The 23,447-nt window shown below is 40.3% G+C and overlaps 2 protein-coding genes across 15 annotated transcripts in view; one reads left to right on the top strand and one right to left on the bottom strand.

The window, feature by feature from the left end:
* Nucleotides 1–22,510, top strand: part of DNAJC24 (DnaJ heat shock protein family (Hsp40) member C24) — an 87,323-nt gene extending 64,813 nt beyond the window's left edge. For 6 of the 9 annotated variants that reach the window (XM_050955183.1, XM_050955189.1, XM_050955186.1 and 3 more), the window contains 2 exons: nucleotides 694–762; nucleotides 2,173–2,538. In XM_050955183.1, the coding sequence (XP_050811140.1) occupies nucleotides 694–762; nucleotides 2,173–2,297 (194 nt within the window). In that variant the 3' untranslated portion in view covers nucleotides 2,298–2,538. The other 3 variants (XM_050955190.1, XM_050955191.1, XM_050955192.1) reach the window with 3 other exon arrangements.
* The window catches only part of IMMP1L (inner mitochondrial membrane peptidase subunit 1), a 94,155-nt gene continuing 75,954 nt past the window's right edge, over nucleotides 5,247–23,447 (bottom strand). For 3 of the 6 annotated variants that reach the window (XM_050955174.1, XM_050955173.1, XM_050955178.1), the window contains 2 exons: nucleotides 12,805–12,915; nucleotides 5,247–5,438 (listed from right to left, as the gene is read on the bottom strand). In XM_050955174.1, the coding sequence (XP_050811131.1) occupies nucleotides 5,370–5,438; nucleotides 12,805–12,915 (180 nt within the window). In that variant the 3' untranslated portion in view covers nucleotides 5,247–5,369. Of the gene's footprint in view, nucleotides 5,439–6,147; nucleotides 6,360–12,804; nucleotides 12,916–22,255; nucleotides 22,374–23,447 lie in introns of those variants that run through there. The other 3 variants (XR_007774653.1, XR_007774652.1, XM_050955176.1) reach the window with 3 other exon arrangements.

Genomic DNA, 23,447 nt, shown 5'->3' with positions numbered 1-23,447 from the left:
CCTTTCCTCCTTTCTCCCCACCAATTCCCTGGTGAATCCAGACCCTGTCCCGTAGGGCCTCACACCAGAATAAAAAAACAATCAGGTTCTTAAACAAGAAACTTTTAATTAAAGAGAGAAAAACAGTAAAAATTATCTTTGTACATTTAAAATGGAATAGGTACAGGGTCTTTCAGCTATAGACACTGGGAATACCCTCCCACCCTAAGTATACAAGTACAAATTAAAATGCTTTCAGCAAAATACAAATTTGAACTCCTTCCAGCCAAATACACATTTGCAAATAAAGAAAACAAACATAACCTAACTCGCCTTATCTACCTAGTACTCACTATTCTGAACTTATAAGAGCCTGTATGGGAGAGATTGGAGATAAACCTGGTTGCACATCTGGTCCCTCTGAGCCCCCAGAGAGAACAACAAACAAAATCGAACAGCACACACACAAACTTCCCTCCCTCAAGATTTGAAAGTATCCTGTCCCCTGATTGGTCCTCTGGTCAGGTGACAGCCAGGCTCACTGAACTTAACCCTTTACAGGCAAAAGAGACATGAAGTACTTCTGTTCTATTAACCCTTGACTATCTGTTTATGACAGGTGTATACATGGGACTACCAATGTATAGGTAAGAAACCAAATTGTTCTCTCTCCAGTTTATCAGAACTGAACATGTATCACTACTTTTCTTTTAGAAGACGATCTAATGCAAACATGGCCAGTGGATGCTCAAATTTATCTTGAAGATATGTCCTGGAATAAGGGTATGAATGTTTCAATTTTTTTATTTGGGGAGAGGCGGGATGGGATAGATAATAGACTTGGCTAGAATCATCCTGACTGCTCTACACTACCGCTTAAGTCGATCTAATTTACATAGCTCGGGTTGAAAAAGCTTCCCCCCCATGCTCCCCTAAGATGCAAGTTTCAATGCAAGTCCATACCAGGGCTATGTCAGCAGGAGAGCCCTCTCCTGTCAGCATAGCAGGTCTTCACCAGATGCGCTACAGCAGCACAGCTGCATTGGTGCACCTGCACTGATGTAACACCATAGTGTAGACTTGCCCTCAATCTTTGAGCCTCTCTGAGCTTTTTAATGTGCCTTGACTGTGATGACTGGAGATGTTTGCTAAATTTTCTATATCTCGTTTGACATATTATTGTTGTTCTGATTTATCTAAACTTCTGTATGTTGCTTGTCTTTCCCTTTGAAATTTACTTCCTCCCCCGTCTTTTTTTGTTTGCTTGTTTCTTTGCTTGTATTTTGACTTTATTTAATTTTTGCTGCTCTATTCTTCATTGCCCAATATTTTTACTTTTTCTCATCAGTCTCATCCTCTCATATCTTTATAAGTTGTGCAAATGCCCTTCCTCAGCGCTGCTAGATATAGCTTTGGAATTGCCACTTGGCTTTCCATGGTAGTCAATAGTTTTGTTCTCTTTGCTGTTTTCAGTGGTAGAGAAAACCCTTCCTTCCTCAGACAATCAAGTGGGTTTGAATCCTTTGCTGTTCTCACACATAAGATTTCCATTTTGTCAATTCTTCACCTCTCTATTTCATTATAATTTGGGTTTTTTTAATCATTTGACGTTTTATTTTAAAAAATCGTGGAAACAGTAACTTGCCCTCTCTGCTCCAACCTAACTTCAGAACTGTTTTTGAATCTTCATAAACTGCATTACTGAGGCCAATTATTAATCACAGAAAACTGTATTTACATCCTATCTGTTTTCACGTGATTTCCAGACTTCTCCAAGATTCTTGGCATTCTCTCAGAATCTAGCCCTCCTTGCTCAGAGTTCACCACTGGTTCTCTGCAGATTCCTAGCACCACTTCATAGGTGGGGGTACACTTTTTAAAATTTAATTATTATTGTTTGTTTTTATTAATGAAAAGATTCGTCTCCTGCTAGGCACAGGGAGCACCTCATAGTCAATGAAACACTTGCCTTTTATGTTACAGATATAGCTATCTGAGGGTTAAATACTGTTGAAGGAACTGTTGTATTCAGGCTCTACCTTTCTTAAGTGATAAGAGGTCCTTCACAAACTCTGCAAACTTATAACTTCCATCATCAGTTCAACAGTAAGATTACATATTTCAGTCTTAAAAAGGAGCTTTGCAATTATGGCTTCAAACAATTTTTCTTTTTTAAATTGTTTGTTTCAACAGGTGAAGAATGTTATACACGCTTATGCCGGTGTGGTGGGAAGTATACTGTCTCCAGAAATGAAGCTGAAGAGGTTTCCTTGGTTTGCTGTGATACATGTTCATTAATTATAGAGATCCTTCGATGAAATAACAGTTGTTCCACTTGCACGTGTTGGTTTCATTCAGCTGAATAGTCAGTGGACAGAATCTGTTAGTAAATGTTTCAGGGAAAAGGTGCACTAGCACACTGTCAGGACTGAAAAGGAGGGCTTAAATCTATTTTCAGGTTTTAACCAGAAGACCTTAAACAAAAGAGCTGTAAGTGGTTCAGTTAATCAAATTAAACACATTTCTGTACTTAATAGAATTTGAACTGTCCTGTGAAAATGGTGCTTGTTCTGTTTGTTTTCACAGATTTGAAAACTGTCCTTTTCCTGCCCTAAAAATGAGTGCTTTCATCATTTCTTAATTAATTTATTTACATTCCATTTGCAGAAGTAGCACGGAGCTTCCTCGTCTAGATGCCACTCCTTTCTCCCTAAGATTATAGCAGTTGTAGCTGGGGGACTACTTTCAGAGTAGCTAAATCTCACATTATCATCAAAGATGACAAAAGTTACCTTATAAACACTGAACACGAGAAGTATTTTTCTGAAAACAAAACTGTTACTGGAATTGGAAGAGAATGGAGATCAGCCTAATATGTTAAAAGGAGGGAAAGTAAAATTCCTAGGAAGCAGCTGTTTAAAAAATGGTCAAAGCTTTTTGAGCAATCTTACATTATGCATATGCAACTGAATTGAGGGGCTTATGTGCACAAAGTTATTACCTCTTTCCTACGTATCATGTTAGTTGACTCTCGTAGATAAGATCAGGACCATGTAATAGTTCAGTGACATCTCCCACATATTAAGGACTGCATTTCTGCAAATGTGCTGCTTAAAGTGTTGCTAATACACAGAGTGGTTCTGCCACCTCAAGAATTTGCATGGTGACTTGTGTCCAAGAAACAGCTTTGCAATCATAGCTTTAAGTCATTTGGACTTTTAATTTAACTACATTTGTAATATTTTATGAATGGAAACTTGGGCGTAGGTCCACAATAGGGTTTAGGCACCAAGTCAAAAATTTAGATCCTCAAAGCCCTTGCTCAGCTGCTGCCTAACCCGGCATGTGGCTAAAATCTCTAGGTACCGAAGTTGCCAGTGGTGAAATCTCCCATGTGCCTACATTTCTGTGAGTGGACAAGTACAAAGCCACCTAAGTTCTGACACTGCTGAGCTACTCAGGCTCTGATTTGGTAGGTGTTCTTAGAGTCTGCCTAAGAGCATGCCTACTGGATAGGACCCCACATAAAACAGGGTGGGTATAGCAGTCTCCCAGTACCCAGTAGCTGAACACTCATCTGAGATCTGAGAGATCTGGGTTTAGGTGCCCACTGTGCTTGATTGGGAGCAAGGACTTGAACACAGGTCTATCCCATCCTAGATGAGTATCCCAATCACCAGGTTATAGGGTATTGTGAAAGAGTCTCTCCTGTTGACGCTGTTCTACTTAAATAGACTGGAACCTGGGTCTCACAGATGAATATCAACCACTGAGCTACAGAGTCACTCTCTCTGGCCCAATTAGTAATGGCCATCATCACTACCTAATTTTTTTTATGAGAAAAGGCTGACCTGGCTTAAACTCTCTCTTATGGCTGTGAATCCCTAGTGAAGATGGGTGCCCAGCTACCCTTGATGGGCAGGACAACTCATGCTGTACATGTTCTGTGGAATGTTACTGAAAAATGGCTGCATGGGGTGTCTGGTAAATTTAGCTGTGCGAGGGTCAATGGCTGTATTACAGACTGATTTTCAATAGAATCGGTGTATAACGGATGTGTTCTCTCACCTGCATTATTATTTAATGTTCTAATAGACTGATTGAGGACAATATAGGAAGTGTGAAACTTGAGATCCTCAGAAAATAAATCTAAGTGTATACATGATATTGCCTTACCTGGTATTGACCAACTACAGCTAATGCTGGAAGAAGTGCAAACAACTGCAGAATCTATGGGACTTCAGATTAATGGTTATAAAACCAGAGCCGTACATGCCTCCTGTAAAATGGAAACAAAGGAACAACCGGTGCTGCAAGTTGATGTCAGTGACACTGAATAGGTGAATAGTTTTATCCATTTGGGTAGTCATTTGACAACAGGAAGTGCTGTATCCAAAGAAGTCATATGTTAGATTGGTTTTGCATTAATTGCGTTTCACCATCTTCAGAGCCCTCTATTTGGGCAGCAAGATATGTGTGTTACAATTAAGAGTTCAATGCAGTAGTGATGATAACTCTGTTGTATGGAGGAGAAACATGCCATTAAAAACAACTGAGAAGAGAATACTAGACAGTTTTTAGTGTCAGAAGTTACAGCATATTCTTAAAATCCCTTAGTTTGACTTTTGCCACAAACTAGATGATCCTGGCAAGTTGCAAAAGTTAGCAGCGATGGTGGGGTCAAGTCCAATGTGGAAAAAGGAGGTACACTTTTACAGAAGGTTAATAGAGCTGAGATTGAAGAAAGCAGAGTATGAAGCCAACCATGAATGAAGTTGGAAGATACTATTTTGAGGGATTTAAGAAGCCTAAATCTTCCCATCCTGACTCTTGCTGAAGGAATAAAACTTGCAAGGGACCATTCAAGCTGGAAGTCCATTCTGTGTGCCACCAAAGCTACATCAGAGCCATGTGAATCTGCTGCTGCTTATGACCCACCACTCTCCTTAGTATTTTGTTCTGCTTAGCTTGGGTAGCCACCTGACTCAGCTTGCTGCTTTCTGTTATTACCATTCTTAGGTGCTTAGCTCTCCCCATGCATTGTATAGGGAGACTGGGTACCTAAAATTAGGCATTGTGATGCTGAGCCAAAATCCCCTGTAAGGGTATAGCCCTTATACTATAAGACACTTCCTTGTGTGTAAAGGGACTCACCATGAATGGTTAAAGAAAACTGAATAACTTATTCTGTAATTACAACAGCATTTAATTTCCATAACTGACTTCAGCATGTTTTATTCTAGATGTTAATAAAGTGAGACTTAAGATCAAAAAGTCACAATGTTTATTATTGTAAATACAAATACATCGTTTCATTCAATCAGTAAAAAAAGCTATTAAAGCATTGTAAGACAGTTAAGTAAGTTGGCAGAATTCACTTATTAGTTCTCTTAATCATCCAAAAATCTGTGACCATTGGGGCTAGCACGCAGAAATCCAAAATCATTCAGAGGCCATATCTGTAAAATGAAATATGGTAAAAGTTAGTTGATCATTGATTAAAACTCTAATTTCAATATTGCACACACTTATTTATCCAAATGGCCTGAGCGACATCAGACAGTTTCAGGTAACTGACCAGATAAACAGAGTGCTATTTTGCGGTTCAGTTTCACTGATGTAGAAACTGGATTGAGGGTATGGCTACACTTGAAATTTCAAATGAGTGTGGTCGGAGCGCCAGCGCTGGGAGAGAGAGCTCTCCCAGCGCTGCACGTAAACCACATCCCTTACGGGTGTAGCTTGCAGCTGCTCCCAGTGCTGTGGCACTGATTACACTGAGGCTTTACAGCGCTGTATCTTGCAGCGCTCGGGGGTGTTTTTTCACACCCCTGAGCACAAAAGTTGCAGCGCTGTAAAGTGCCAGTGTAGCCAAGCCCTCAGTCTCAGTAACTGCAAGTATCGGCTCAGAACCACTATACAAATATAAAGCCATCGATTAGTGATAAGCCTAACTGAGACATTACTAGCGGATGATTAACAGGGCTAAATGGGAGAGATGTGTGGCTTCAGATAAGTAGGATTATTCGAAAAGAGAATGTGGCTAAATGGAATTATATTGTATTTCCATACTGTCCTATTTTTATTCCTATTCCATACTGTCCTATTTTACACACAAACACACACACACACATATATATATACACACACACACTTTATACTTATCACCTTTTAATTCTTTAATTGAGATGAGGATACCGCAATAGGAAGATTTCCTTCTTATTCTCAATCTTTTTAATACCCTCCATATGTGACAGTCTGTATTATAGGGTAATATACTAGTAATTCTTCCTGTTGGCTGGAGGCAGAACAAAGATTGACAGCCAGCTTGGGACCAGGACCACCCTTCTGTGGGGAACCCAGAGTGACTGCTTCCAAAGCTGAAAAATATTTACTGAATATATTAGTATACGTCACCTAACTTGGAAATATGAACCTCATAACACAGCCTTACGAAGCTTATAATCTGGGATAGCGGAGAAAAACAATTTCAGTTCTCATACAAATGAATCCACGCTGACTGGGCCAGAATGTTGGACATGGAGCGTATTAGAAAGAAAATTCACAAGAGGAAGTTTTTCCTTTCTCACCACATCCTACCCCCACCCTTGTGTTGGACAGTCCGTATTGTGGGAAGTGGAAAGCATACTCAACTCTGGAAAAGAGGGGCGATTCAAATTGTTCACATGGGAACTGGTCTTGGGTTACTGCTGGGACAGCATATTTTGCAGGACGCTTCTCCTGAATGCTGCATTTAAGGAAGAAGAGACATCAATGCTGTAATGCTTCATGAACAGGTGCACTGATGTCCACATAGCTGCCTTACGGATTTCACATTAAGCACCAGACCTTTGTGCCCACCAAGTTGCTGAACTCCTTGGAATAAGCTGTGAGGTTCTCCGGTGGATTTGCTCCAGATGCTCTATAAGCTTCAGTAATATGTGCTTTGCTCCATCTTTCAGTAAAGGATTTAGAGGCCTGCCCTTTTGCTGGAGAGTGATGTAAGTGCTGTGGACCTCCAATAAGTTTTCATGCACTTGATTTAAAGTACTCTGCTTATATTCCTTTCATACCATTCAGTCTCGTTGGGGAGCCTAGGACTAGAGCAGAAAGAAGGCAAAGCTGGTTCTTGCAACCTGTGGAAATATGTTTTCTTTTGGACTAAATTATGAGTCCATCCAAAGAATCATTTTGTCCTTATGGAAAATACATCGATGAGCCTTCATAAACAATGCTCTGAATTCTGATATCTCAGCTAGAAGGGGGGGGGGGTGACTGCTCCTATGACCCATTTTGAGAGAGAAAGTAGGTCAAAACAATGTAGTGGTTAAAATGTTTGTTTTGTTAAGACTTCAGGACAGGAAGCTATGTACCACAAGAGGACTAACGAAGCGTGGTGCTAACTAGAAATCTTAGATTCCTTACCATTCAAAACACTTCCTGTGACAGTGACCTTTATTGGGCTTGATATCCTTAGCCCACCCATCCTTAGGACCTCTGAGATACCAAGACAGCCAGAGTAAAGGATATTAATGTGTCTTTTGTAGCATCAGTACTGGAGTTTGGGTCAAGTGATTGAATATCCTCTTGGCAGACACTTTTTGTGATGCCGGAAGAGGACACCCAACTGAGTATCCCAGACACCTCAGTTCTCCCCTTTCAGTTTCCACGCTTAGTTTTAGCAGCAGTTTTGGGTTCTGGATCAGTTCCTGGCTTAGACTTCCTTCCCAGGTTGGTAATTTCAAAGAGGGTTTATCAAGTCCAAGACCGACAGGTTGCAGGACCAGTGAAGGGTGATCAGGCTCACTGTGGATTGCTCCTTTAGAATTTTTTTTTTTACTGCCCTTGCCAGTAGAGATACAGGAGGAAAGTTGTAAAGTAAGCCTTATGAGCCTATTGCTTCCCCTTCTGGTTCTTGTCTCCTGGTTTGGTTAATGTCTCACCCTCTTCTCAGTTTTCTCTTGGGGTCAAGAGGTCTGTATCTAAACCCCTCTCTTTTTTGACATCACCTGAACTGTTTAAGGATTTAGACTCTTATTCCCCTTCTCTGCCCCCGCATCCAGGTCCATCCTCCTGAATCAGCATGCTGTTGCATGCTCCCTCCTTTATGTGGATGGCTTTCAGATAGATGATGCTCTGATCAAATCAGTAGATTAATTGCTTCCTTATGGAGGGAGGAAGACTGTCTTTGTTCGCTGACACATGCATGAGCAGCAAGTATAATAGGCTAGGGAAGGCTAAGCCTCCCCTGCGGCTGCCAGATGCTGGTTGTGAGGTTTGCAGGGGGAGTTTTTGCTTATTATGCACCATGCAGGTTCCAAGGTGACTGAAGAGGCAGTATGTGCTACTCAGCTTCCTGGGTTCATCAGTAATCTTCCTGGACATAGGTCATTTTAATGGTGTCTGTATGATGCTGAGGCTGTTGATGGCCCGTAGCTCTAGCCACTTCATATTCCTCTTCTCCAAAATGAACCATGTCCCACAAGCTACTCTGGGTGGCACTGCTGGTCATAGGGAGTCTTACTGATTCTGAAACCAGGTACTCCTGTTGGAATCGCAAAGAATAAGTCCATCACTTGAGAGAGGACGTGACTGACCTGAGATCAGTGATTCTCAAATCCTGATTGGTTACAATTTCTTTTCTATATGGTAAGAGTAATCCTAGAAACCTCTTTGGTATCCAGGATCATTCCTAAATACAGTAGTCCTTGAGATGGTTGGAAGTGCTTCTTTTTTGCAGAAACCCATGATCCTGTAGGTCTCCCCTGGATCCTCTTTCTGACAATGGCTGCTAAGTCCACCTGAATCTTGTGGGACAACCTGTCAGGTATTCACTAGTCCACAGAGAGTCCTGTCCTGAAAATGCTTCCCATTGTAACAGAGTACAGAAATTTTCAGTGAATCTCCCTGATTGGCACACGAAGATAAGCCTTTTCGAAGTCTGCTGAAGTCATGAAATCTTGGGTGACAGCTGCAATGACAGACTTCAGGATTTCCATCCAAAACTTGAGAGATCTGGTGGATTTGTTAAGAGACTTAAGATCTACGATGGCTCTTGTGTTCCTATTTCTTCTTTGGGACAGAAAAGAATAAAGTACACACCACAGAATGTCTTGCTGATCCTGATTCTACAGCTCAAATGCTGAGATGTATGTTTGGTTTATTTGGTACTTATTTGTTCTCTGTTCTGGGACAGACTATGAACTTGTCTTTGAGGAATTTGGTAAGTTCAATAGCATAACCCTGTAGAACTGTCCCCAGTACTCACCTGCCTGATGTAGGTGTCTCCTGTAAGTGGACAAACTTCTGAAACCTCCTCCTCTCCCTCCTACTCCGTCCCAAGATAAGAGGTAGTGTTGGATGCTGGGCAAAGAGTCAGGTAGATGATTTATAGTTTGCTGTAGGTCTTCCAGAAGACCACTATTTGAAGTTTCTTGATTTATTAAAGTGAGACCATCTCCCTCTTCCAGATATGAAGTTTCTGTGGATTTCTTGTGGGCTGGTAAGCATAAACCGAAAATATGTGCTAAAGTTCTATAGATCTCCTCAGGTCAATGACATGGAAAAGACTTGCTTCTCATCTGCTTCTGCTACTGTTTTCCCCCCAACCCATGTCCTCACCAAACATCTTGCCCCCTAAATACTTGGCTGAGATCATAAGGTGTTTTACTTGTGTATTTGCTTTCCAGAGATGGAGCCAGAGGAGTCTTTGGGCTACCAGATTAGATGCCATGGAGCAAGCTGTGCATCTAAGGGAATCCAGAGAAGCATTTGCTACAAGAGAAACTGCTAATCAGATCTTATTCCTATTTGCTTTCAGTTCAAACTTGCCTTCAGTTTTTTTATCCTGATCCTGGCCTGACTGAGTCATACAGTCTATCCATGCTAGACTCATCCATGGCTCTCCCTCTGAGGCAATTAGTGTCTTTTACTAATGCAGTGGCTGCTGCATCCACATTTGGTAGAATGACCAAGTCTTTCTTGTCCATGGGTAAAGAATAGAATCTCTGCATTTTTCTGTGTAGGATGCTTAGCATTGCTTGGGAGCCCATTAAACATTGATTACTTCTTCAAATAATGGGGATAATGGAACACAATTCTTTCTTTGCTTTAGTTGGAAAATAGTTCTGAAATGCTTTTTTTTTTTCTGGGATTGGTGACCCATTGAGTGAGAGAAGGATAAAACAGGTTTGCAGGCAATCTGGCTCAAAACCCTTCTGCCAATAGAAGGTTTTTTAAAAAAAATAAAATAAAAATGATTTAAATCAGTTCTCCATGAGTTCAGATGATTTTGATAGTTCTGTCCTGAAGGACTCTGCTACAAAGGGGAGATCCTTGGTCTGCCTTCTGCCCAGGAGTGGGGGCAAAGATGTCTGGTGTTCTCCATGGAGAGGCACTCCAGGCTCTAGGGTGGCTGTTAATCTTTGTTCTGCCTTCAGCCAGCAGGGAGAGGTGGAATGCCCCCACAGTACAGACTGTTTGACATGGAAGACAGGTGAATTTACACCAGGGGTCAGCAACCTTTCAGAAATGGTGTGCCGAGTCTTCATTTAGTCACTCTAATTTGTTGTATGTAAAGTAAATAAGGTTTTTTATATGTTTAAAAAGCTTCATTTAAAATTAAATTAAAATGGAGAGCCCCCTGGACCAGTAGCCAAGACATGGGCAGTGTGAGTGCCACTGGAAATCAGCTCACATGCTGCCTTTGGCACGTGTGCCATAGGTTGCCTACCCCTGCTTTACACCAATCATGATTGCTCAGGACATGCATAATTAAAAAAAAAACGACAGCAACTGATTTTTGTTCATTCTTTTTTAAAAGTAAAGAAGAAATGTTCTCTCTAACTACAATATGGTGTTATGCAGATTACTGTACACTGATTTATAGCTATAGCAGCGTTAGACATCTCAATAGTTTCCTAAAACACAGTGTTTTGAAGTATAAACTCATTCTTGCTTGTTACACATCATATGCTTTATTCTCATCAGCATAACATTAATAATCATCGGATGGCAAAAGGCCACCTCAGACTAGAAAATATAATACTAAGTGGCAGTTCTTTAATCTTGTCACAGTGACTGGAGGTTTTTCAGTAAGATGACTAGATTCTCACTAAAATAATTTAATGGGCTCACTAGTTACATATAAATTTTAAGTGGGCGATGCACTAACTAGCTTTGTAATTTTGCAGGTTTGGGTCAAACTTTGGGCCACAACAACTACCCAACTTATCCTTGTGGCTATTTGTCAATATCACAAAATCACTACACTGTTTAGAATAATCATTGTTCTGTGCTCTAGGAATGCATGTTAAGACAAACATTCAGTGATGGAGCAGCTAGAACTTGTAATGTGCCAGGGAGACACTGATGGCAAATGTTGTAATAACCCATAAAGAACAGAGGTCAGACAAAGCTGAGGGGGAAATGTTATTTCAGGTTTAGTAAGCAATTACTGATTATGGTCAGTAGTTACAAGGTTCTCTGAAAAAGTGAAAATGCACTCCTAACAATTCTAAGCTGCATTAATACACACAATATATTTTTAACAAGAGTCGAGTCTTTTCTGAGCACATATGCCAGTTGTGCTGAATTGCAGTATGTGGCGTTTTTGTGGTATGTGGCAAATAGTGACCAGCAACCTTTCACTTTGTCCATAGCAGGATTTAAACCTAGTTTTCTAAAGCCTAGTACATGAACCCACTGAATTGTACCAACTTGCTTCCTATAGTAATTAAGAAAGAAAAATTAATCCTAGTTCCTTATTTTTGATAAGTGATTAAATACAGTTGTACACACTGATTCACAATGCAGACAAATAATATGAATATATATAATAGGAAATATGGTTATAGAAATATAGGTTATATAAATAGTAAAAGTAAACTCACATAGCTTATTGTGTAACAAAACATTTAACAAGAGACTCAATTCATATCTAGAAGTGAAGGGCAGATAATTGTGGTGGACCTGTCATGAGTTAAAGGTGGTTCAGAGATTTCAGGTTAACAATTATTAAGGATGGTGCATGCGAGTCAGTGGGTCTAGAGTTAGGTTCCTAAAGTAACTAGGCCTGGAAACGACAACCTCCTCCCCATCACTGTTCTTTGCAATATGGAACTATATCTCAAATGATATTTTGTTTAAAATTATATAAACTAGCTAAACACAAAATGATATTGTTTCATCATTTTGAAAATATGATTACAAAAAATGCAAGGTGGGGATGGATTGTATTCTACATACGTGGAATGGGTATAGCTTGGGGTAGGAAACCTATGGCACGTGTGCCGAAGGCAGCACGCAAGCTAATTTTCAGTCGCACTCACACTGCCTGGGTCCTGGCCACATGCTGGACTCCGCATTTTAATTTAATTTTAAATGAAGCTTCTTAAACATTTAAAAAACCTTATTTAATTTACATACAATAGTTTAGTTATATATTATAGACATATAGAAAGAGACCTTCTAAAAATGTTAAAATGTATTACTGGCACACGAAACCTTAAAGTAGAGTGAATAAATGAAGACTTAGCACACCACTTCTGAAAAGTTGCTGACCCCTGGTATAGATTCATTTGCCAAATTGTTGACACAGCCTTAATGATGGTGATCATTTGAGGTGTACTTTTTCAAGTGAAACTATTTATCTTCATCCCAAAAACATGGAGAGATTTTTCTTGAAACAATCTAAAAGGTCCAAGTTGTTCTGATACTCATCCCCATTTACTTCAGTGATGTTGCTAAGGATGGGAGTAGACTTTTGCTTTTACATCTTTAAAAAAAAATGTTTGAAGTAACTGGTTTTAGATCCTATAGGTATACCTTGAAACAAATGCGTCCTCTTATCAGTCCATAAGGAACAGGTCCATAACACCTGGAATCTGTAGAATTCCTGAGATTATCTCCTTCTAACCAAACGTGCCCTTTAGGCACCTATAGTTAGAGAAGATCAAAATACAAGTTAGACAATGTAGAATAGGAATGTGTTTCTTTAAAGGAAATTCAATCCTTATAACCTGTAAAGTGAACCCTTTTGTGTGTTTGTTTTTTTTTGTCATGCCATGAATTAATACTTCTAAGGTCTCTAAAACAGTGCTAGATTAGGGGGAAAAAATATTTTTAAGTATCTGTTCTATCACATGCTCCAGAAATGCTAGTTTGCAACAAAAGATCCAAAATGAAGATGTAAGAGGTTAGACCAGTATGACAGGGTCATTAATTTAATAGACTTCAAAAGAGGTCATTAGGATGTTGACTGAAAATCTGCCCTCCTGTCGCAGTAACAGCATGAACAGGGCAGCCACACACTCATCAACATCCTGGGGCCAGCACCAAGGCTAGACCTGTTAGTAGGCTCATGATGATCTAAATGGTAATTGATTGTGACATCAATTACGAATAATCTCATCATTTTATCGGAGTGGGCTTGTCAAAGTTCTAATTAAGATCACAGTTCATTCTATGTGCAGGCAGGATCCACAGCACATTATATTGCAATAATGGCCATCACAAAACAGCAAGTCTCTTTTTATAATTTGAAAATTAATGATGGTGACCTTATACTATATGACAAAGACCTTTTATTGCCTATATGTACTATGCATTAACTATATTACATGCCGTAAATTCAGGACCTGACTAACTCAATGAAAACATGAGAAACAGAAACACAGTTGCATTCAGGGGTGCTGAAACAATATATATAGTGGAGGTGCTGAGAGCCACTGAACCAAACTGTAAACCCTGTACCTAATGGAAACTACTTCAAGCCAGGGTGTGCTGCAGCACCCCCAGGACTCCTAGTTCCAGCACCTACAGTTGCATTAGTAACCAAAATAATACAGTTAAGAGCTGCATACATTTAACTAGCATGAAAGAATTGATTCAAAATATAGAGCATGCAATGACTAAGATTCATGCTGATAGGACAAAATAGTATCACTGAACATTTCACAACTTCAGATAAAGATAGGCTCTTAAAAGCAAAATCATTCTTAAACATTACATTTGATAATTTATATGCCTACAAATCTAGGGTAGTCTTAAATTTAACAAATACCAGTAATATTTCCTACCAGCCACTACAGAAAATTCCTGCTACCCAACCAGTCTTGACTTTGAGAGGGGATCCACTTTAACTGCTAAAAAATGAATATATGAATACACTCGATTAAAAAGAAAAAAAAGACCATAGTGAGATCCAATGAAATATGCCAATGGGCAGAACATATCACCAAAACAGCAAAGAAAAGCATAAAAGGATTTTACTGACAGGTAGACAGAACAGAAGTAACTAATGAAGGTGAAAGTCAGTAAAAGACAAATGTCTAGAGTCGAGTCCAACTGATCTGTGTAGGACATCCATCTCAGCATAAGTGCATGGAGTTTCACTCTGTCGCCTGTAGATCTAGGTTTTAGAATGTGCTGACACTTCCACTTTATGCAAATTTCCTTATGGCTGACGCTACAGTTATGCTTTAAATGCCCCACTGCAAATACTTGTGCTATTTACTGTTACTGACAGTTTACCCATGTACAGCACTCGCCACAACCACTTCTCCTTCCTACCCATAACACTGCTCTACAGCCAAAATGCTTCTGAAATAAATGTAGTCCAACTTTACTAATTCTGGGTCACTGAGAACGAAAATGATGCTTAAAATTGTTGATTGGCTCTAGTTTTCAAGATATGCTATTGGGTCACTATATACGACCCTTGACTTGGGAATGGCAGAGGATAAGTGAGTTATAAAGGGAAGGGATCTCAATTTAAACCAGAAATGACTAAAATACATCTTTGACTGGATCTATGAATAAATCTATGACTGGGTTTGGACAGTACTTGCTTTTTAGGCAAAACAATGAATGATGCAATCTGAAGCTTGTATTGTGTCATACATGATATGAATTGCATCATGTTATTCCTAGAAGTCATGGATGATGCAATCATAACGAAGCTTACATCACTCTGCTGAACAAATTGCCCTATATCAGCTCTAGAAACCATACAGTGTCGTGCTCTCTTATTTGTCAGTGTTTGATTTTGCAAAGGGACACATTTCTGTTTAGCCAAAGTGAGCAGAGATGCCTTGTACTTGTGTGAACAGTGCAGATAACTTCTGCTAGGTTTGTGGTGAAGTGACTTTTGCATCACAAAAGCGCAGTATAACCACTATGGTTAAGAAAGCCTATCACCTTTCTTTTGGCTGCAAAATTGGAAATCAGGACAAGAGGTGGGCCCCACACATATGCTGCAACACTTGTGCAACAAATCTTCACCAGTGGTTGAACAGGAAAAGGAAATCTATGCCTTTTGCAGTGCCAATGATTTGGAGAGAGCCAACAGATCACACCGGCAATTGTTACTTCTGCATGGTGCCTCCAGTTGGGAAAGGTGTGTCAAAGAAGAAAAAGTGGACTGTGCATTATCCAAACATTCCATCAGCTATACACCCAGTACCCCACGGAGAAGGACTGCCGGTTCCTGATGCACCAGAATCACTCTCACTTGAGTCAGACGAGGAAGAGGAAGAGGATGAAACTTCTGGTCCTGAACCATCAATGTCACAGGACCCACATTTTCTCCCATCCTCCTCCTCTGAACCACACCTCATAACACAAGGTGAACTGAATGACCTTGTCAGGGATTTGGAACTACCCAAGAGTAAGGCAGAGCTGTTGGAATCTCCTGGCAGGCTATCAGAGCAAATGGAGCCCATCAATGCTTGCAGACTATTGCTGGACAGTGACAAGAGATGCTCCATTTAATGAATACAAGAGACAAGCCAAGAAGCGCTGAGTAGACACTGAATAGGACTAAACTATGTACATAATAGTTTTTTGCCTTTTGTTTCATAATAAATTTTATTTATATAACCCTTTTGCTGATTTTTAAAGTGTTACATAAACAGGACAGGTGAAATATCATGTAAAGCATCCATAAACATGAAAAGACCTAGGTTCACAATTTATGATTAAAACTCTACTATCTACACAATATACATAGACAAAAAATATAAAAACTTAAATATCTTAGAAACAGTAGCCAATCAGTTGTTTTAATTGTCATATTTGAATTCAGCACATCAAAATACATAATAAATATCACATTTTATCTCTGAAGCAGACGACTTCTCAAAAATTGTAGACCAGTGTAATTTACTGTTAGGTTCAGTCCTGCAGTATTACATGCATAGGGGCAAAATGACCTTGCTGCTGTAATTCACTACCCAACATCTCCCACAGCTACAAATGACACATCAAACTACTGTATGCAGTGTTATAGCTATGTCAGTCCCACAATATTAGAGAGACAAGGTGGGTGAGGTAATATCTGTTACTGGACCAACTTCTGTTGGTCAGAGAGATAGTGATCACTCTATAGCTGACCTATCAATCCTCATCCTCGAAGGAAACCTGCGCAACACTTCCAAAAGACTTTACTAGACACCAAAAATCATGGACTGAATAGACACATTGGATTTATGGCTTATTACAGCATTTATGGCTTATTACAGCAATCTAAACCCACTAACAACCCCACCCCCGTTGCTTTACTGCCTCCCTATGATTGGAGCGGTGTTAATGCAACACTTCACCTTAAATGGTCCTTTGAACTGTGTGTTAACTACTTATGCTAAACAGTCTGATGGGCTGTGACATTCTGGTTAAGTTTCCCAGACTTGAAGATGAGCTCTTATAGAATCAGAGAAGATTAGGGTTGGAAGAGACCTCAGGAGGTCATCTAGTCCAACCCCTGCTCAGAGCAGGACCAACAACAACTAAATCATCCCAGCCAGGGCTTTGTCAAGCTGGGCCTTAAAAACCTCTAAGGAAGGAGATTCCACCACCTCCCTAGGTAACCCATTCCAGTGCTTCACCACCCTCCTAGTGAAACAGTGTTTGCTAATATCCAACCTAGACCTCCCCCACTGCAACTTGAGACCATTGAGCCTTGTTCTGTCATCTGCCACCACAAAACACAGCTGAGCTCCATCCTCTTTGGATCCCCCCCTTCAGGAAGTTGAAGGCTGCTATCAAATTCCCCCTCACTCTTCTGCAGACTAAACAAACCCAGTTCCCTCAGCTGCTCCTCATAAATCATGTGCCCCAGCCCCCTGATCATTTTCGTTGCCCTCTGCTGGATTCTCTCCAGTTTGTCCACATTCTTTCTGTAACGGGGGGGCCAAAATTGGATGCAGTACTCCAGATGTGGCTTAACCAGTGCCAAATAGAGGGGGATAATCACCTCCCTCGTTCTACTGGCAATGCTCCTACTAATGCAGCCCAATATGCCATTAGCCTTCTTGGCAACAAGGACACACTGTTGACTCATATCCAGCTTCTCATTGACTGTAATCCCGTTCTGCAGAATGGCTGCTTAGCCAGTCAGTCTCCAGCCTGTAGCAGTGCATGGGATTCTTCCATCCTAAGTGCAGGACTCTCCACTTGTCCTTGTTGAACCTCATCAGATTTATTTTGGCCCAATCCTCTAATTTGTCTAGGTCATTCTGGACCCTATCCCTATCTCTCCCCCCAACTTAGTGTCATCTGCGAACTTGCTGAGGGTGCAATCATCCCATCATCCAGATCATTAATAAAGATGTCGAACAAAACCAGGACTGACCCCTGGGCACTCCACTTGATACCGGCTGCTAGACATTGAGCCATTGATCACTACCCATTGAGCCCAACAATCTAGCCAGCTTTCTATCCACCTTACAGTCCATTCATCCAGCCCATACTACTTTAACTTGCTGGCAAAAATACTGTGGGAGACCATACCAAAAGCTTTGCTAAAGTCAAGATACATCACATCCACTGCTTTCCCCATTTCCACAGAGCCAGTTATCTCATCATAGAAAGCAGTCAGGTTGGTCAGGCATAACTTGCCCTTAGTGAATCCACGCTGACTGTTCCTGATCACCCTCCTCTCCTCCAAGTGCTTCAAAATGGTTTCCTTGAGGACTTGCTCCATGATTTTTTCAGGGACTGAGGTGAGGTTGACTAGTCTGTAGTTCCCTGAGGTCTCCTTCTTTCCTTTTTTAAAGATGGGCACTATATTTGCCTTTTTCCAATCATCCGGGACCTCCCCCCATCGCCATGAGTTTTCAGAGATAGTGGCCAATGGCTCTGCAATCACATCAGCTAATTCCCTCAGCACCCTCAGATGCATTATATCTGGACCCATAGACTTGTGCATGTCCAGCTTTTCTAAATAGTCCTTAACCTGTTCTTTCACCACTAAGGGCTGCTCACCTCCTCCCCATACTGTGTTTCCCAAGACAGCAGTGTGGGAGCTGACCTTGTCTGTGAAGATGAGGCAAAAAAATCACTGAGTACTTCAGCTTTTTCCACATCATCTATCACTAGGTTGCCTCCCCCATTAATTGAGGATCCCACACTTTCCCTGACCTTTCTCTTGTTGCTAACATATCTGTAGAAACCCTTCTTGTTACCCTTCACATCCCTTGCTAGATACAACTCCAGTTGTGTTTTGGCCTTCCTGATTACACCCCTGCATTATTTTCATACTCCTCCCTAGTAATTTGTCCAAGTTTCCACTTCTTGTAAGCTGCTTCTTTGTGTTTAAGCTCACCAAAGATTTCACTGTTAAGCGAAGCTGGTTACCTGCCATATTTGCTATTCTTTCTGCACATTGGGATGGTTTGTTTCTGCGTCCTCAATAAGGCTTCTTTAAAATACCGCCAGCTTTCCTGGACTCCTTCCCTCCCTCACAGAATCATAGAACATCAGGGTTAGAAGGGACCTCAAGAGGTCATCTAGTCCAACCCCCTGCTCAAAGCAGGACCAATTCCCAACTAAATCATCCCAGCTAGGGCTTTGTCAAGCCTGACCTTTAAAACCTCTAAGGAAGGAGATTCCACCACCTCCCTAGGTAACCCTTTCCAGTGCTTCACCACCCTCCTAGTGAAAAAGTTTTTCCTAATATCCAACCTAAACCTCCCCCACTGCAACTTGAGACCATTACTCCTCTTCTGTCATATTAGCCTCCCAGGGGATCCTGCCCATCAGTTCCCTAAGGGAGTCAAAATCTGATTTTTCTAAAGTCCAGGGTCCGTATTTTGCTACTCTCCTTTTGTGAGGATCCTTAACTCAACCATCTCATGGTCACTGCTGCCCAGGTTGCCTCCCACTACTTTTTCCTCTACCAATTCTTCCCTGTTTGTAAGCAGCAGGTCAAGAAGAGAACAGCCGCTGTTGGTTCCTCCAGCAGTTGCACCAGGAAGTTGTCCCCAACACTCTCCAAAAACTTTCTGGATTGTCTGCACTGCTGTATTGCTCTCCCAGTAGATGTCAAGGTGATAGAAGTCCCCCATTAGAACCAGGGCCTGTGTTGTGGAAACTTCAGTTAATTGTCCAAAGGAATCCTCGTCTAGCTCATCCTCCTGGTCCGGTGGTCTATAGCACATGCCCATCACGACATCACCCTTGTTGCTCTTGCTTCTAAACTTAACCCAAAGACTCTCAACAGGATTTTCTCCAGTTTCATACTGGAGCTCTGAGCAATCATCCGCTCTCTAACATACAGTGCACTCTGTGTAAGCTCGAAAGCTTGTCTCTGTCCTGAACAGAAGTTGATCCAATAAAAGATATCACTTCACCCACCTTGTCTCTCTAGCATGAAACTACTGTCATTTGAAAGGAATATCAGAAATATCAAGTGTATAAAGGTAACAGGCTTGATTGGCTATAGAACAATGAAAAAAACAGTTCCTAAAGATCTGAAAAAGAATTCTGTATAAGCTTGAAAGTTTGTTTCATCAACATCTCCCCCACCTTGTCTTTTTAATCAGTCCTTGGTCATGCACAGTTCTGAAACTGTCTCACACTCTAGGCAGTGATATTGTCTGATCATCAGGACACAAATAGCCCCTCTCCTCCACCTCACTTCATTGGTCACCATGCTCCTTCGCTTTGCCTGACACATGGCAAAGCAGAGAGCTAAGCATTCATTAGCAAGATAACAAGTAAGGGTTGGTGGGATTAGGACTCGCAGAACAACTATGCACAAACATCTGCAGCCATTCACATCTTCATGTGCTCCTGAACAGAAATCATCTCACCTCTGGCCCATTTGTTTCCTATACATTGCTATAAATGTGCTTCACTGGTTATCACAGTTTGCATACTAGAGAGCATATTTGCAGTGAAGAATAGTCTTACACCATGAAATACACAATGTTGGTAACTTTTAGAAATCCTGATGGAAAGCATGACAGAACTCTGCATATCAAAAACTGACTTTAAAGTATTGTCAAAATTATGACATCTAAAAATAATACAGTATAAAACCTTTATATGGTATGCGTCCATCATCTAGGCACCTCACTACAACCAAGAATTAAGACAGGCCACAATCGATAATTTAAAAAAAAAGTTGTTTATGCCCCTTTAAAATAACAGCTAAAGCCCCAGTCCTCCAAAGATTTATGCAGATGCTTAACCTTACACTGAGTCAATCAGTTAATTCCAAGGGATTATTTAAAATGCATAAGTCTTTGTAGGATCAGGACCTTTGGCACTCCTAATGTTACAAGGCAGGGAATTCCAAAGCTCTTTAGCAAAAATATGGCTTTGCTCATTCTAGACTATACTTTCAATGCCAAAAGTGTAGTACCTTTCTTACCAAAGGGTCAAGAAGATATATAAGGCGAGAGAAGATCAGCAAGATATTGGGACCAAGTCTACTGAAAGCTTTACATTTTAATAGCAGATCATCAAAACTGACCTATACAGACAGCTAGTGTAGAAGACTGTTGTAACACCAGGCCTGCTTCTGCATGTCTGCCCTGGCCTCCATGCTTAGATGCAGAGCCAGCACGGACACCAAGCTGTTTCCTAAGTCTGCGGTTTGACCGTTCCTGCACCTCTTCTGTGGTCCTGACAGCGGGCTCAGCTGTTGTAACTTAACGGATATTTTGCAAACAGCTAACGACAGTATATCCCCCGCCTCTTCGGGTAAACTCGGCGGAACCCTATCTATAGTTTATTCAGCCTTATTTGGTAAACGAATAGCCCCATAAACCTATCAGCGTTTTCCACACTCTATCTTGGGGGGTACGTCATTTTGGGTATATCTGTCCTGCCCACAGTTTTGGCAGGCAGAGAGAAGAACGCACCTGAGTCACTTGCACCTTGAGGGCACCCGTAACCGAGCCTGATCACCTCGCAGCCTCTCTCAGTTCTCGTGTTTCAGTGGAGCTTACGCGTCCGCCGGCCGTAATGTTCTTGCATTGGTTTGTATTTAGTAAGTATGCTTTGTAATTAATTGCTTTTGGAAGTTAACAATATTTTTTTTGGGGGGGGGTTAATTGTATATTGTGTCTTTCTTTGTACGAGTATATTGTGTGTTTCCTTGTATAAATAGAATTGTTAAGTTTAAGTAGCCTATAGTCAATATTGTTTCAGTATCACTAATAAACCATTAAAGTAAAACCATACGTCTCAGTGTCTGCGAGCTCCCAACACTGTGCCAGTACTGTTTCCCCTCTAAACATCCTAAAAACGAACCTTTTAGTACGGTCACCCCTGCAACCTGGTAGATAACAGGTGTGCATCTAAACTACTTGGATCCACGCATATTAACAGTGACTAACAAAGACAAAGCAATAGGTAGACTAGACTCTCCCTCTACATCCATGCCAGGAGTCACACTGCTTCAGTCTGCACTCACTGCAGATGGTGGATCAGCCGCTTAGCCTTCTATGACAAAATTAATTGTATCTAAATGCAGAACCAACAATTCCAACTGTTAAATTCACATTTATCCTTGGAACAAGAATGTGATAGAGAAGATCAAACTACCTAATATCACTATTGCTAGTATTCTCTCATTTTAGGCATAGTCTACACAAAGTTTTACTGGAATAACAATGTCAGCTCGGTATGTGATTTTTTTTAACCAACACAGTTGTACCAGAAAAGCCCTAGTACAGGTGCAATTAGACCAATATAAAGTACTTTATAGTGGCATAGCTTATTTCACTTAGGTTGTCTAGAATAAAATATACTGGTATAAGCACTTTTACACTGATATAACTACATCTACGCTAGGGGAGTTCTTTCACATTAAGTATGTTGGCATAGTCACAGTGGCAAAAGTTTTAAGTGTAAAAGGTCTTAGAGTTATACTGATTTTGTACTTCTAGAAAAGTAAGAGTTTATAATTTATGTATTTATTTTTCAGAAATGGATAAGAGTCACAAAAGGCCAGATTCTGCACCCTTACTCACATTGAGTCATATCTTACCATTCAAGTAGTCTCCTCGACTTCAATTCTGTTTTGTGTATGAGGTGCCTGTATTGATTTCTGTGGGAACAGCTGAGGAGTAATGTGCTATGTACAACAGGAACAAAGGTGGAATCATCTAACATCAAAAGAATTTTAAAAAACAACATTTACTGCCTTAGTGGATTTTCTCTATCATTTTTACGTGCATGTAAATATGCAGCAATAATTAAGTAGCTGTATTTTTTTCTAAAATAAAAAGCACAGAGAATTATACACTCATGGCCTTGTGGTCTCTTCTTTCAGAATTCTACAATAGCCTGTGCTTTTCAAAGGCTGAACTTTCATTAAGGTCACAGGTATTCTAATCACCTTGAGCAATATCAAAGTTTTAAATTTAAAAAGAACCCTAAATCATTCCCATTTTTTCTTTTCAGTTCAGAGGCTTCCTTCTTGAGCTATGATAAGAGCTAATCTCAGTGCTGGACAAAAGAATAAAGTCTCTAAGTTCTCATCTATCCCTACTGAGGTCTATTTAAGTGCCTTCTACTTTGGTACAAGCAACAAATGTAATTGCTTCATTGCCTGTGGGTGTTCATTTAACAAAAAAAAGCTTTTGTGAATAAACCACAGGTGTTAGCTTTCTTGATTAAAGTGAAATATGATGAAAGAACCTACAATATCAAATGACACATTTACTAAGTACTAATAAAATTTATTTATTTGATTAAGTAAATTGCATCTCATTAAGGAAAAGCACAAGATCTAAAAGATCAACAGTTCTGTTTTAGTACTGCATACTTCATGTCTCACAAATGAAAAAGGATTAAGAAAAAATAAATTAATTATCCTATAACCTGCAGCATATATCTAACAAAGTTGGTATCAAATAGCTTAATGGGCATACTCTATTCATACACTGTTTACCACCTAATTGCATTCATCATTCTTCTGGGTTTACAATAAAGGTTGTTCACCTTAAAGGTGCCAAGTGGCCTAAAATGACATAAATCTACTTAAAAGAACCAGAACCCAATATTTTGGAAATCAGTTTTAGTCTCTACATTCATGCTATCCTTTTCCTTCTGCAATGGAAAAATCCTCACAGTAGTAACAAGTGCATGAGAAGTCAATGTATAGTAGATCTGATATCAATAATTATAAGTATTAATTCAGTTAGTTCTCTTCAGGTAATGTTATATGAGAACTGGAA

The sequence above is a fragment of the Gopherus flavomarginatus genome, chromosome 5 (assembly GCF_025201925.1).
Source record: "Gopherus flavomarginatus isolate rGopFla2 chromosome 5, rGopFla2.mat.asm, whole genome shotgun sequence".
Classification (NCBI taxonomy): domain Eukaryota; kingdom Metazoa; phylum Chordata; order Testudines; family Testudinidae; genus Gopherus; species Gopherus flavomarginatus.
The sequence above is the reverse complement of the archived record's forward strand: the minus strand, read 5'-3'. Positions and strand labels throughout refer to the sequence as shown.